The sequence below is a fragment of the Bombina bombina genome, chromosome 5 (genome assembly GCF_027579735.1).
Source record: "Bombina bombina isolate aBomBom1 chromosome 5, aBomBom1.pri, whole genome shotgun sequence".
NCBI classification, from domain to species: domain Eukaryota; kingdom Metazoa; phylum Chordata; class Amphibia; order Anura; family Bombinatoridae; genus Bombina; species Bombina bombina.
In genome coordinates, this window is record NC_069503.1 from 825,275,486 (window position 1) to 825,292,357 (window position 16,872).

The 16,872-nt window shown below is 36.9% G+C and overlaps 1 protein-coding gene across 2 annotated transcripts in view; it reads left to right on the plus strand.

The window, feature by feature from the left end:
* DLGAP1 (DLG associated protein 1) overlaps nucleotides 1-16,872 on the plus strand; it is a 710,871-nt gene that overhangs the window by 631,669 nt on the left and 62,330 nt on the right. For both annotated transcript variants that reach the window (XM_053714947.1, XM_053714948.1), the window contains one exon: nucleotides 10,012-10,103. In XM_053714947.1, the coding sequence (XP_053570922.1) occupies nucleotides 10,012-10,103 (92 nt within the window). The remainder of the gene's footprint in view (nucleotides 1-10,011; nucleotides 10,104-16,872) is intronic.

Here is a 16,872-nt window from a genome sequence, read left to right on the forward strand (position 1 = left end):
ATTTCAGCTACTGATCATTCACTGTCTATGCAAAATAATATGGGTAGCCTAGATTTAAAAGGCATTATGAAGCCCCCTGTTTGGAAAACAACTCTTCCTGTTATTGTATTGTATAGAATATATTAAAGGGATATGAAACCAACATTTTTTTCTTTCATTACATTTTACACAGTTCTGGTTTATTTAAAAGGACATTGTACTTGGCAAACTTTGTGTCATGGACATAAAAGAGGAACCTTTTAACATTCTGTTGTTTTTTTTGTTTTAGTGGAAAAAAAGTAAAAACTTCAAATTTACATTTAAACAAATGCAACTGTATCACTTGTGTACTTTTTAAAAAAAAATATTTTACACATTTAAAAAATGACAACACTGTCCCTTTAAGCATTCCTCAAAATTTTGTAGGAGAGTACATATGACACTGAGCGTCTGAAAACAAAATATACTATTGAATAATATTGAATGTAAACTCTAAAAGAAGTCCATGAAAATGTCCAGTAAAGCTGCTTTCAATCCAAACATTCCTGCACCCAGCAGGCCTCATGTGTTTCACATGAAATGATCACACACATCAGTGATCTACATCAGCCGGTGAGCATGTTATCTGTCAGGGGAGCCTACAGTGTATTTATGGCCAGACCCTGTTTGACTGACTGATCATTTATTCCTACTTGTTCACTTTAGAGATCAGATGAGTTCTCATGTTTCTTCTTCTAACTTCAGCTTTATTTTTGAGTTTTTTTGTTTGTTTATGTTCTAAATTGATAGATCAATGAACTAGAAGGGCCACAAATTCTAAGCCACAATTCTTCCTTACGAATCAAAGCAATTTGTAAAGTGATTTTTTTGTTGTCAGTTTTTACAGTTTTAAGCTCATACAAATATAACTCCAGTTACAACTATGAAAGGTCCAGTTTCCTAGATTATTTTTTATTGTGCAGCCTTTCTATAGCACAAGTACCACTAGAGGTATTTTGAGCATTGGCAATGGATACTCCTAGTCCTTTCATTACTTTTGCCCTGTTACAGCTAATGAAAACATGCAGTATATCACAGAAAGCAGTGTTTCTAAATTCCATTATCAAGCACCACTAATAGGTCAGATTGTATTTCCCTGTCTGGGCTGGTCAGCTGCTCACTTACTGTGACGGACTCACCTGTGCTTAGATACGGAAATTCTTACAATCTGGCCTGTTATGAACATATGAGGAGTGCAGCTGATTAATGCTGATATAAAGTGTGCCACAGAGGGAGTACAGTGCCACAAAATCTATGTGTGAAATAAAGTTAGATGCATTAGGGAGTTGTAGATATTTCATTGTGTAAGAGGTACAATATTAAAATACTATGGGCTAGATTAAAAGTTGAGCACTAAATATTACTGGTGTGAAAGCGATATTAGCGCTCCACTTTGTAATAACAGTGCATGATGTGTGCTGGTATTACAAGTAAATCACAATGTGAAATCGAAGTAAGAGCGTGCTTCCATCAAGGCCGGATTGGCCTACCAGGATACCAGGAGATTTCCCGGTGGGCTGCAGCAGCTGGGACTGGAAAGCAATAATTTAAAGGGGTGATTAATGGATGTAATTGGGTTGTAGGTTGCCTATAAAACAATAATCTGGCACTTTTTTTTAATACCAAATAATATAATATAATTCTAAAAATAAATATTGGGGGAAGGAGTATCCCAGTAATCTCCTTTGAGAAAAATGGGGAGGGCGCATTATACTGAGTCAATGGAAAATAGGGCTGGACCCCAAATTTTCCAGGGCTGCTTTTAATTCCCAATCTGGCCTTGGCTTCCATAAGCTATATTTTTTTAATAGAAAACTATAATGCCCTCTATTTAGAGGGCGTTTAGGGCACTTTTAGAAAATTAACCCAAGATCTAATCTTTGGTTAATTTTTGGGCCCCTAATTGCTACTGCAAGCTCGAGATAGCAATAACCAGACACTTGCGTGCGCAAGATAGTTTAGCGCTCCACTTGAATGACTGACTCTTTTTTTTGGTCACATGAGTTATAAATCAATAATATTGATTGAGTGTTGCATTTGGGGGAAATGTGCAGTTTAGAAGCAAAAGTATTTTGTTTCATTACTAAATATCAAGTAGGAATAAAGGGCAAATAAAAAGGTAAGTCTTGTGCACATGCTTTTTTCTTTGGTTATGTTCGATGCTGGTGAAATAACATGAGTTATCCTCGGTACTTATTATGCATGGTTGGTGGGAAAAGTGTATCCATGTTTTAACATTAAAAGGGAGTCTTTCTCATACCTCCCACGCATACATAAGTTAGCAGCCAGATGATGCCCCTTTTTACTCTCTATATATGGGACTGCACCAAGTCTATACCCCAGATTTCTGAAGCCCCACCCATTACACCTAGTACCAGAAACAGCTTTTGGATGTTTGTGTCCTCTCTCCCGCTAAGCTAAAACACATTTGTACAGCACTACTGACAATTCTACTTACTGCTAGCTCACACCTTCACATCTGTTAGAAAGCCCTTAATCTCCTATACAGAGCACAAATCACTCTTGCAAACATCCTTAAACTCTTGGCCTATACAATGCAGTACAGAAGATTAATGTTAGTTAAACTATTAATAACTTTAACTTACCAATATTAGACATAGTAAATGCATAATTGAATTCAATGTAATCATCTAATTATTGTACTGACTTCAGTGGCGTATTTATGTTTTGTGCTGCCCTAGGCACACACAATTCTGCTGCCCCCTCAAAGGTTCTAGGCCTTTTTTCCACTTAATATTTTATGGGGTCATTGTGTATAATGTTTTGTTTGTTTTTTAATAACAATTAAAAAGAAAATGGGCTAGCAAAACACTTGCATACAAGTGGGTTGAATTGCATGCATCTCACACCATTTTCTCCCTGAGAGAAGGCGAGGGAAAAGAAGGGGGGGGGGGAAAAAGGGAGGGAAAGGAAAGCAGGAAGGAAGGGAGAGAGAGAGAGAGAGAGAGAGAGAGAGAGAGAGAGAGAGAGAGAGAGAGAAGAGAAAAGTGGTGAGGGAAAGAAAGGAGTGAAAGAAGGGAGCAAGGAAGGGAGTTTAGAGAAAGAAGGGAGGGAGGGAAAGAAGGGAGTGAGTCGAGGGAGGAAAGGAGGGAGAAAGGGAAAGAGGGGAGAGAGGAAGGGAGGGAAAGAAGAATACACATTGAAACAATCACTGCCCTTTACTTGCAACAACATACAGTAATTACTAGGGTTGCACCGATACCATTTTTTTATGACCGAGTACAAGTACCAATACTTGTTTTCAAATACTCGCCGATACCAATTACGATACTTTTTTTTTAATGTCATGTGACAGTTTACCAAGCACAATACAGACTAATTATTTAAGATTCCTTCTTTATAATTATAAAGGACTGTAATTCAAAAGACATTATGAAATAATAAAACAGTTTTATTTGTCACAAAGTTCACTGAACATGTTTATAAATAAAAAATATTACAATAAAATATTACATTTAAAGGGGTGATGCAATTGGGTTGCAGGGCTGTTATATAACATCAATCTGACATGTGTATGGAGGTTCGATTCTAAGTTGAACAGTCTTTCACTTTCCACCATACTGCATGGGGCAGAAAGATATTTTTGGGCCATTTTAGCCACTGCTGAAAATCTCAGTTTATTAACTTCAGGGGTTTGTCTGAATGAGGTACAGTGATCTCTCCTACAATAATACAAATAACAACAATTTGTATTGGCAGAACAATAGTAAACAATTTTTAGTTGAGTCTCCACTCCAGTTTAGAAATGGGAACATGCAGTTTGAAAAAACGCCACAAGATAGCATATGGGTAGGAAGTAGAGGTATTGGTTTAAGTATCGGTGCATTTGCACGAGTATAAGTACTCATGCAAATACTTGGTATCGGTACCGATACCGATACTAGTATCGGTATCGGTGCATCCCTAGTAATTACCATTATTCAAGTAAAGAAACTTTTTAAGTGTCCGTTTCCTATTTACTCCATGGGTTCACGAATGCAGAGAAAGCTAGCTATTAGTAGCTAACATACATTAGCACTGAGAGTTTATGATTAGACATCACAAGCTGATCTAAGCAGTGCACAAACACATCAGGTCTGTTAGCTGTTAAGACCTGCAATAAGCACTGTGCTCACAGACCCACCACAGATGATAAGGTGAGGTAGCATATCGGCACAAGGTCTTCTCCTCCAGCCTCACCTTGGAAGCATATCCACGGTCAAGTTTCTCACCAAGAACGCTTCCACTGCAAAAATGCCTGCAGCTCAAAATGAAGCAATGGATTAAATGAGCACTGCCTGTAAAGAGGGACCTTAATCAGTGCATGTGCCTTGTCTTCTCTGTAAAAGCCTGCGCTTTATAGCTCACTGTCCTGTATGCTGGCTTTTAGAGAGAGAATAGGACAGATGTGCTGCCCCTCCCAAATCTGCTGCCCTAGGCACCGGCCTTGTTGGCCTAGGCCATAATTTGCCACTGACTGACTTACAAAACACTCAGGTAACACCTTTTGGACCCCATTTTTAAAGGAATGTGGAAGTGGAATACACTAAGTGCATCCCTTTTAGTCCATTGATTATAATGCAATGCCTGCCTGTCAAGATTATGCATGGATTGTTTTTGCATATTTTTAATTGAATCATTCCTATTTATTGCAGTCTTGGAGTAACCACAACTTAAACACTTTTTTTTTTTTTACTAATGAAGTCTGCATACAATACAGCCAGCCATAGGTCTTATCTCCCATTAGAACGAATAGGAGTCCAGGCTGCTTGTTGCCACAGGAGATTTAAACAAAACTATGTGCATGTGCAGTACAATAAAATTATTTATATCTTAAATCAATGTAAACATCAATGTATCAGGTTTAGTTTTTTAGTTTTTTTTTAAATTCGTTTTTATTATTGAGGATACAACAAATTGTCACAAGATCCACAAATACAGCCAATACTTTGACATTCTTAGAAAGCAATAGATACAAAATTAGCAAGTAAGATATTTACATGTAGGCAATGTTACTTTCAGTTGTACCACATGCGACATGATCTTATGAGTTCGCTGCACTGAAGATCTCTCAGTTATACACAGAGATAGGGTTAATTAACCTTCGGCAGGCAGTTTGCACGTATCCCTCAATATTTTTATAATATTCCTATAAAACACTTTAACCTTATAAACTAATCGACCATTAACTAGGTACCTTGAGTTCTAGATTCTATAACTTTGTGATGTCCTTTTTGGGACCGAGGCTATAGTGACCTGGATATGTGTGTATATGTGCAGGGTAGAGGTGAAGAAGGAGGAGGACAGAATGTAAGAGAAAAAAAAAAAAGGGGGTGGGGAGGAGAGTCAAAAAAAGGATTCAATCAAGATTGACTCAGAGTTAACATCTCTATTCTGGGAGGATTCCCCAAGGGATGACACTGTCCAATCTCCTCGCAAAACCCCCTCATGATGCGCAAAAGGTTTAAGAATTTGTTTTTGCTGTCCTAAGGGCAGTTTCTCTATAAGGCATTTCCACTTCCTCAAAAAAGGCCGCAGTCCAAGCTTAGTGTCCCAGCACACATCCTGTCTCTCAATAAATAAGTGTTTTTGGGCTAGATTTATTAAAGCTGAGGCGTACAGGGGCGTGTATACGTGCCCCTGTACGCATCAGCTCGCCTGTGGCGGGGCGAAAATACCCGCAGGTATTCGGCATTGCACACGAGCGCAATTTTGCGCTCTCGTGCAATCCCGACCCCTGCCAACGCAAAGCCAATCACGCGTGGGCAGGAGCTGTCAATCTCCTCGGTCTGTAGCAAAAAAAGGGGTTAAATAAACTAGCGCTTAAGAGTTAATATCCCTTGCCTTATTCTCCTACTATCTACTTCCCAGATAGAAAGGTGTATAAAGTGAAAAAGTTATGGAGATTAGCTGCTTAATCTGCAAAAGGGATAAAGGTGTGTATGGAAGTCGTTAGCTAAATATGTAGAAAAAACTGGACCTTGGACAGAATAAGTGAAAAATTCTTCTACAATTTATTTTCAAAATAAAAACATGATAATACCAAGATAAAATAAATCACAATCCCTAAGTGTTGCAACACTATATCGATCAATTCATAAAATTTCTAAAATTCAGATATACATTTGTTTCATACACCAATAAAAGGATTTATCTGCTCTTTTGTATCCTTTGTTCAAAGATTTTAGATAGAATGTATTCTTTTATTTCAACACAATTAATAATTTTTGTCTCTATTCGATATTTTATATCTATATTTCATCAACTTTAAAATTACAAATATGTAGCAAAAACTAACAATTAGATAAAACAATTTAAATGCAAGACATTATAAATGGTGTCCCCACAATGGCTGTTTACTTATATTGGTTGTAATTTTGTGTATCTAAAAAGTTAATCAAAGCATTTGTAAGTAATTGGAGATAAATTACTGAGGGCTGTGTTCTTTATCCTTATATTTATGTTGTGATATATTACGGTTTCACAGTTACCTCTTTGTATCCTCAGTGAGCTTAATTTGTAGAAAAGGAATGTTCCAAACAGTGTTTACTGTTTAGGGGTGATTTTCTTACCCTCTCTTGTGAGCTGTTACTACTCACGGCTTCCCAGCGGTTCCTATGTGTCCTCAGTTTGACTCTCAGACAAGGGGTTCTGGTAGGTAATTTCCTTTGTGTTACCTTGTCACTGTTCCTTGTAGTAAGTGCTCTGATTACAGCACCAAACTTTAGACAATCCTTTTGTTTCTATAACTTGCGCAAGCTTTTCTGTTTGTAGTTCCTCAATCTCCTACACTTTTTAGGCTTTTTCTTTCTTGGTGTTCCCACAGATATCAACATGTTTCGCCAGCAACACTGGCTTTATCAAGATTAACAGAAAAGCTTGCGCAAGTTACAGAAACAAAAGGATTGTCTAAAGTTTGGTGCTGTAATCAGAGCACTTACTACAAGGAACAGTGACAAGGTAACACAAAGGAAATTACCTATCGGAACCCCTTGTCTGAGAGTCAAACTGAGGACACATAGGAACCGCTGGGAAGCCGTGAGTAGTAACAGCTCACAAGAGAGGGTAAGAAAATCACCCCTAAACACTGTTTGGAACATTCCTTTTCTACAAATTAAGCTCACTGAGGATAAGAAGAGGTAACTGTGAAACCGTAATTTATCACAACATAAATATAAGGATAAAGAATACAGCCCTCAGTAATTTATCTCCAATTACTTACAAATGCTTTGATGAACTTTTTAGATACACAAAATTACAACCAATATAAGTAAACAGCCATTGTGGGGACACCATTTATAATCAGTCTTGCATTTAAATTGTTTTAACTAATTGTTAGTTTTTGCTACATATTTGTAATTTTAAAGTTGCTGAAATATAGATATAAAATATCGAATAGAGACAAATATTATTAATTGTGTTGAAATAAAAGAATACATTCTATCTAAAATCTTTGAACAAAGGATACAAAAGAGCAGATAAATCCTTTTATTGGTGTATGAAACAAATGTATATCTGAATTTTAGAAATTTTATGAATTGATCGATATAGTGTTGCAACACTTAGGGATTGTGATTTATTTTATCTTGGTATTATCATGTTTTTATTTTGAAAATAAATTGTAGAAGAATTTTTCACTTATTCTGTCCAAGGTCCAGTTTTTTCTACATATTTAGCTAACGACTTCCATACACACCTTTATCCCTTTTGAAGATTAAGCGCCTAATCTCCATAACTTTTTCACTTTAATCTCCTCGGTCTGACTAGACCGAGGAGATTGAATTTCGCCACATTAGAGGTGGCGAAAAGGCTAGGGAAGCAGCGGTCTGGTGACCGCTGCTTGATAAATGACGGAGAGCAAGTTCTTGTGAGAACTTGCAGCCGTAGGGCGTTAATAAATCTAGCCCTAAATAGGGTTCTCTTAAATTGCGTCATTGTCGTAGGAAACGTGAGCACCACAGGGTTACTATGCAGTGTCTTGCAAGCAGTGTGCAAAGCGTCAATAGGGGCTGTTTTCCACTGTCAACATTAATCCATGTAAACAAGTATATATTAGTGTGGTTGAAGGAGATATCAATATACAGGGTAATCGTAAGCCAATATTGCAAGTATCCCCAAAATCGCCTAACCAGGGGACATTCAAAAAGTAATGAACCAAGGAGGGGTCGGGAAACTGACATTTTATGCACTTATTTGGGTGTTGGGGGTGCCACTTTACCCTTCTACTAGGAGTGATGTAGTCCCTATTTATCAGCCTAATTTGTGCCTCCCTCACCGTCAGTGCCAGAGTAGCTATTTTGGTTTTCATAAGGCTGTTTTTGACATCTTGGATGGATATCTCTGTTGTGGTGTCTAGCTTCAGTTTTTCTGACATACCCATCTGAGCTCTAGCACTATTTTGTCGAAGGAGTTCCTGATATATTTCTGAAATAGAAAAGCTCCCCAGTTTAAAAGCAGTCTGGGGAATTGCAAATGGAGCCTGGCTCCAAAACCCTGGGTTGACATCCATTAATGCTTTAATATAGTGCCTAAGCTGTGGATATGCGTAAAAATGTTGGTTTGGGAGATTGAAAGTAGTTTTTAGATCCTGGAATGTTTTGACGGTGTGCGACAATGGATCCAGAGCATCCCCAATCCTCTGTAGTCCCCTCGCAGCCCATACGCCAAAGGGTAGGTTTAGTTTTTTAGATTTTTAATTCTAAGGTGTTTATTCTGAGAATTGTGCAAAAGCGGAAAGGGTGGTGGATTCATGGAATAAACTTCCAATAGAGGTGGTCAACACAGGGACTGTAAAATAATTTTAAAATGCCTGGGACATGCATAAGGCTATCCTAAGAAATAAAAAGTAAGATGCAATGTGAGATTTGATGGGCCTTTTTGGTTCTTATCGAAATTCTATGTTTCTACTGGAGGAGTTAATTTGTTTGTGACATCACTAACAATGCATTTACTGAGGGGGAAGAGCGTCCATGCTTGTGTGATTGACAGACATATAAGGTGTTACCAGGAATGTGGAATACTGCAATTATTATTGTTGTTTATTTACTTGTTTTGGTATTACTTATTTTACTTATTTTAGACATTACTGTTATCGGAAAGGTAATACTTTTGTCCTTATCTAATAGAAAACAAAAACAGTGTTTATGCTCCTTTAAGTTATAAAGGCAATGTTTATCATTGTTATTCTCCTATATTTGCAGCTAAAAATGTGCAAACAAATAAAAGCCCCTATTTATCATTCTAAATTGTGCCTAAAATTGTGCAAGTTCGACTGTAAAATTCTCCTACTTAGTTCTTGTTCTCCTTGGCGCACAGGTGCGGCAATAAAAGGGTAAAATTAGATGGTATTAGTCGTATTTCCTAAAGTATACCTCATTAATTCGGCTTTTTACAAATTTATAAAAAAAAAACTCCTATAGCGGCTGACAGTTCTCCTGCAAATACTAACTAGTATGGAGAACAGCTTTAGAAATCTATTCTATACCAGTTGTTGAAGCAATGTTTGAACAAAAAAAGGGCTCAACAAGGCGAGTACAAAAATAATATATAAAAAGAAGAGCAAAAATAGAATTGCAAAATAATGAAAACAGATCTATTTTTTGCATACCAGTTTGCTGAAGAGGGCGTTAACAAAACTTCTAGTGGGGTTGTATAAATATTGCTATTGGTTCATATTCGACTTACAAGAAGAATAGTTGCTTATTTTCATTGATAAATAAGGAGCAGATACTTATCCAACTAGAGAAATTTATATTTACATTTTCTCAGCTCTCCCATGGAGAAGTGCAAATTCCCACATTTTTTTTATAAATTTAAGCACAGGTGCTCTTCTCTAAAATCAAGCTGAGGAGATACCATAAGAGAATTATACGGAGAATTCTCCTTGCGCTTGATAAATCTTCCTCATGGTGATAAAGACAAGGCATAACCTTCATCTGTTACATATGTCATAAAAAATAATAACTATACTTTATGTTTTGTGTTTTTTTCAAGTCTTAGAGAAAATTCGGAGTGCAGTTGGCTGTGCGCAGCTTCTCATGTCTCAGAAGTTTTACCAGTTCAGAGAACTCTGTGAAGAAAATCTGGTATGTATTCTTCTGACTTTATAAACTATATTGCTTTTCATGAGTATTTGTTTTCTCAATCTACTGAGCTTGTGAACTGAATGAATTCAGCCGATATGGCATGTTTACTCATATTATTATGTCTGGTTTACCGTGCACTAAAATTACAGAGCATTTTCCTGTTTATAATCCCTTTCAGTACAATTCTCTGGGAAACATCAATGACTTTCCATTCAAACACCACGGCGTTTGCCTCCTGGTGTGTAAATTTGTATATTTGCCCAGACTTGCTTATTCTGATACTCTGAACCATAATTGTGCTGCAGATCAGGACTCCCTGAGATCTGTCTTGTTATAACCGTTTGTTATGTTTCATAAATGAATCCATAGATATTGTTGAAACTGCTAGTGCCTTAGTAATCATCATATATACTTATTGTTATTTTATTACACATGGTTGGTATATTACGTGAGTTAGTATTTCTTTTTTAAAAAGTGATCTAAGCATGACCCTAAATTCCTTGCAATTATTGTCAGCTGGTTACCCCGGTTGGCTTTGCATTTTAATTTTTACTGGTTGTCAAACCACTCAATTTCTATGTAATCTTCTTATTAAAAATATAACAATTAGAATATATTGCCTTTATACACAAACATATATTTTTTTTATAAAATGCCAACATATCTGTTTTGATATTACTGTAAACATTTGCAAAGCACAATAATAAAAACAAACAAACAAAAAAAAACATTTACATGAACTGTAAAAGGTAGAGAGACAGTAAACAAGAATTTAAAATAAAATGTTTAGTTATTATAGTAAAACAACTTTACAATAAACTTTTATTAATTATTTTTGCCTTAGCTCTGAAAACTATGGATTTTCGAATTCTCAGAATGGAAAAAAACACCCTGCTGACTTTCTAAGGCTAACCCTGCTACATATATTTCCATGATTGGCTATAATAAATATGAACTGTAAAACATTGAACGTTATACTAATTATATGAATGTGGCTAGCCTTGACAGTTTTAACAGTGATTAAGTAAAGAACTGAAGAAAATAGTACATTGGTTAGCACTCTGTGCATCATGATATATTTTATACAAATAAAACAGAAATATTATCTTTATCAATGAGAACTATTATAGCTATATCTGGTGGTTTGATCTTAAAACACTGATTGAGGTTCAAATATGCCTTTTAGAACCCAAAGTAAGACTAATAAGTCTGTAAAGGCTTCATCTAAACAGGAACCTTAGACATATGTTAGGATTGCTTAAATAAGATCCTGTATAAGATTATTGAACAGCCTATAGGGGCATATTTATCAAAGTGCGAGCGGACATGATACGATGTACTGTATCATGTCCGCTGCAAATCGATAAATGCCGACAGCATACACTGTCTGCATTTATCATTGCACAAGCAGTTCACCAGAACTGCTTGTGCAATACCGCCTCCTGCAGATTTCTTTCCACCACCTCAGAGCAGACGGACAAGTTATGAAGCAGCGGTCTTTAGACCGCTGCTTCATAACTTCTGTTTCTGGCGAGCTGGATAATTCGGCCCATTGTCTTGGAAACTATAACTCGGTTATTATCCCACCTTAGTATCCCTCCTTTTTAAATTATTATAAGTTGTTAGATAAAGTTACATTTGCACATTAAAAGGTTAGAGAGAAAGAGCAAAGATGCCACTGACGCATTTCGCTGTAGTGACTTTTTCAAAGGGCAATCTGATGGTCTTTTCACAGTGTTTTTATACTTTATATATATATATATATATATATATATATATATATATATATATATATATATATATATATATATACTTGGTCAGCATAGATTGGCCATTCTGGCTGTCATTCAAAAGTTGTAATGATTTGATTGGTTAACAACGATATCAATAAAAATTTTGGTTCTCTTATTAAACTATTATCTTGCAAACTCTAATTGTTATGGTTGTTCATTACTGTTTGTTTTAATAGGCTATTTCTTTCTTATTTTAAACATTTTATGCCCAGTATGTGTTAATATATAGCCAAGCATAAAATTACTCGCGTTTCGTATATGTCCAAATTTACAGTGATCGGATTGGCTAATCGATGTTGTCAATCATTATTGCAGTTACCTGATTGGATGGTTGTCGGACAGATTTTGGATGTCTTACAAAATCTCTGTTATTCTTTCCATCACTTGATTCTATCTAAAATAACAGTAACATGTATTCAGAAATTGCTTAGATTATGTATTTTGTTATATATACAGTATTTCAGAATATCTTAGTTATACATCAGATATCTGATTGTTTATATTGTCTGTCCTTCAACATATCTCTGATTCTATTGGTCACTGGGAAGAGATACTTGTAATAGCTGTTATAATTACATTATTTGTATTTTTTAATAACCTAATGTTTTGTGCAATGATGTGTGATTAATAAAGCAGATCTGTGTGAAAATGAATGACTAGAAAAGCTGTATTGGCTTATTATAAACAAATGAAAGTGTAAAACATAGCAACTATTTTTTAATCCTCAAATTATGTTGCTATAAAATATATATTGCTATCTCTTGTTAATATATGCTGATTATGTAACTAATAAAATAGTGATACAGTGTTGTTTAAAACAAAATTATGTGAATAAATAACCCAAAGTGATACAATTGAAAATTAAATTGTGAAATTAAATATGAGTGTATTTTATACAGTCGCAGACTTATGCCTAGATCGGCTTCTCCAAATTAGGCAAATGCTGGGTGGAGTTTGGTTATTGAAAAACAATTTCAGCAAACAAGACTTGTCTGATACGTTATTCTATAGCAAGACAACAGAAATATCTTGCAGTTACAGGATGTTTACTCTCTGTTTAACTCTAAACCACCTTTACATAAGATGATCGACAGGACAGACTTGTGATCTTACATTCTAAAGGAAGTACATGGAAACATTGAGGGGGAGGGATCAAATGTTTATTTATCGTTATTATCATTTATTTGTATCTTAAAGGGACAGTCAAGTCAAAATAAACTTTTATGATTCAGATAGAACATGCCGTTTTAAGACTCTTTCCAATTTACTTCCATTATCAATTGCTGCACAGTCTTTTTATATGAACATTTTCTGGGGAACAAGCTCCTACTGAGAATAAGCGCAAATTCACAGGGTATAAGTATATTACTCTGTGATTGGATAATATCTGTTCAAATGATACAAGGGGCCTGAAAATGGGAGAAAAAATAAATTTGACTGAAAAAAATCTACTGCTTTTTTTAAATTCAGAGGTGATATTGCATTGTCTTTTTATTATGCACGTGTTGATTATGCAATTCTACTGCATTTAGTGTTCCTTTAATACATATTGCATGCACCCCTGCGCATATATGTGTTTAATGAACCCTAGAGGTAAGTCTTAGTGAGTGAGGGTAAAAGTTTAATATCATGAGGCCCATTTTTCAAGCTCCAAATGGAGCTTGAGGTCCTGTGTTTCTGGCGAGTCTTCAGACTCACCAGAATCTCAAGTTATGGAGCAGCGGTCTAAAGACTACTGCTCCATAACCTGTCCGCCTGCTCTGATGAGGCGAACAGAGATCGCCACAATTCAACCCGATCGAGTATGATCGGGTTGATTGACACCCCCCCTGCTGGTGGCCAATTGGCCACGAATCTACAGGGGGCAGCGTTGCACCAGCAGCTCACAAGAGCTGCTGGTGTAATGCTGAATACGAAGAGCGTATTGCTCTCCGCATTTAGCAAGGTCTGTCGGACCTGATCCGCACTGTCGGATCAGGTCCGACAGACCTTTGTTAAATAGGCCTCAATATATCTAGATTTAGAAAATACTTGCAGACTGGAGTGTGAGGGAGTAGTGAGATATGAAGAGAGAAGTAGATTGTGGGCAGAGCAGAGAGAGTGTTTGCAGACAAGGGCAGAGCTATGGGGGGTGAAGTGTTAATGAGGGCTTTGTATGGTTGAATCAAGGTTTTTAATTTTATCCTCAAGGTAATCCAATGGAGAGACTGACAAAAAGGTCAGAAAATGTGGAGTGAGTGTTAGTAGAAACTGCAGGAGTTAGCTATGAACTTTAATATAAGTGGCAAAAGAAAGTTGGAGCCAAACGTGACTCCAATGCTTTGGGCCTGAGTATTGAGGTGATAACAGAGTTATCGCCAGTAAGTGAGATTTAGGGAGTGTGAAAACTGTAAGAAGAGGACAATAGTAGGAGCTAACTTTTAGAGATGATGAGCTTTAAAGGGACATTATACACTCATTTTTTCTTTGCATAGATGTTTGTAGATGATCTATTTATATAGCCCATAAAGTTTTTTTTTAAATAAATGTATAGTTTTGCTTATTTTTAAATAACATTGCTCTGATTTTCAGACTCCTAACCAAGCCCCAAGTTTTATGTGAATACCGTCAGCTACCTTCTCCAGCTTGCTCCTGTTTGTGTAAAGGGTCTTTTCATATGCAAAAGAAGGGGGAGGGGGGGAGTGTCTTATTTGCCACTTGCAGTGGGCTTTCCAGCTACCTTTTCAACAGAGCCAAACTGACAGCTTCTAAGTAAGTTTTTAAACTGTTTTATACTGCATTTTTATATCAGTATCTGTGCATCTTATTCTTTATAGTAGTGTCTATTACATGCAGTTATATGAAAATGAGTGTATACTGTCCCTTTAAGTAATAAAAGGTCATCCTGCATGAGACACTATATAGTGGCACAATTATGCAGGAAAGTGGATATGTCTGTTGAAGTTTGACTTTCATTAACTACAAGATTATACTGAAATCCAGAGTACTTGATTAAGGAACTTAGAGATGCTGTGTAGACTGAGTACTGAGACTTCAAGTACCCCCAAGAGAGAGTGGCATAAATATGTCTTAAATATTTTAACAGTTTTTGTTTGTAATTAAGGGTGGTTCAAAACTATATAAATGGGGTACAAATTTAGACCATTAAGATAAATAGCAAGGTTGCAGGGGTTACCTTTTTACTAGATATTCCTATATTTTATTATTATTTTATTTCCCTTACTCCTCTCCGCGCTCTATGTGGATCACTGAACATGTAAAAATGGCAAATTCAGGGCTTGAAAATTTCATGTTTCATGTATAGTAATGCATCAGGTTCGTTGCATCCACCATCACCCTGTTGAACTGCCACTGTTTTTTATTAACACATTTTCCATTATAGAAATATATAAAGTTTTTATTTTTGTCTCAGAGCAGGTCAAATTATCATTTATATCAAGCAAGGGTGATTCTATATCTTAAAAAATGCACTGCTAGGGGCAGAGCTCGGCCGTCAGGCAAATGACCGCAACTTAGGTTTGCTCCGTGCAGGAGACCGGAACCCAACATCGTTTAGGAGTTACGATCATGCCCTAAACTGACATCAAGGGGTGAGTGAAGCCCTTCGGAGTACAACTGCACTGATGGCATATATAAGCGGTGCTGATACAAGCTGAAACTCGCCTGCTATCACCCGCGCTCTGCCAGCCTCATAGAAAACTGTCGCCATCTTGAAACGCACATGGAGCTCATGGAGCAAATCAGACAATTTTAAGGGTGTGACTATTGGGAATTAATCACCACTTGCTATATTTAGGTACTCACAGCTCTAATATGCCCTCTCTGCACTGATAGCTATGGTACCGTTGTGATACTATACATAGACCTAACGCTGGAGCCCTGTACAGACTATTGCACTATATGGCATAGGTTCACGCCTCTACAAGACGCAGCTTATATACTCCCTGATATCCTGCTTTATATTAAGTGACCCTGAGACAGGCTGTTGTATGTACTCTCAACAGAGCCACAGTATCACTTCTCTAACAGTTTAAACTACAGCTTAGCCCAATGCAGTGTAATTACAGTTTGCTGCAGGTTGCCTTTTAAACGACATTACTGTCTCAGAAGTATAACATCCCAGGGATTTGAGGTTCTGACTCTCATAATAACTGAACACTCCTACAACATGGCTGCCAAACATCAGAACAAAAGTGAAAAGTTAACTATGAACCAGGTGTCTACCCCTGTCTCAGTTAGAACCTTTTTTCACACATCTGAAGCTGCTGCAAATTCCATTCAAAACTCTCAAGAACCAGAAGACCTGACCGCAGCTTCATATGTCAGTGCAGAATCACATCACTCTGCTGCCTATTTTACTCAACTACAAAAGGATATTGCCAATCTACAGACAAAAGAGGACTTTGCCTCTCTAAAATCCCTCATAACCTCTGAATTAACCTCCATGCGCAAAGATATTAATGATCTAGGATCTAGAGTGGAAGAGGTTGAAGATACTCAAACCACTATTAATGAAATGATGGGAGCCTTTAATACCCACGCTACAGTCCAAGCATCGATTCCCAAATAGTGAGCTTGCAAGACAAGCTAGAGGATTTAGAGAACAACAGCAGACACTCCAACCTTCGGGTGAGGGGCATCCCAGAATCAGTTAAATCTGCAGACCTACGGGAATACCTCCAGAAACTGTTCCAGCATCTCAAAGGAGATGCCACAGATATTCCACTCATCAAATTGGAGAGGGTTCACAGGGCACTACGCCCACCTCTCCCTCCGAACGCAACTCCCAGAGATGTTCTCTATGGACAGAGAAGGCATATGGACTAAAGCGAGACAGACCTCGAAGATATCTTTCATGGAACATACCCTACAGATCTGTCCAGACCTATGCCCCAGCACCATACAAAAGAGAAGGGACACCAGATTTATCACCACAATTCTTCAAGAAAAGAATATAAAATATAGGTGGGGTTACC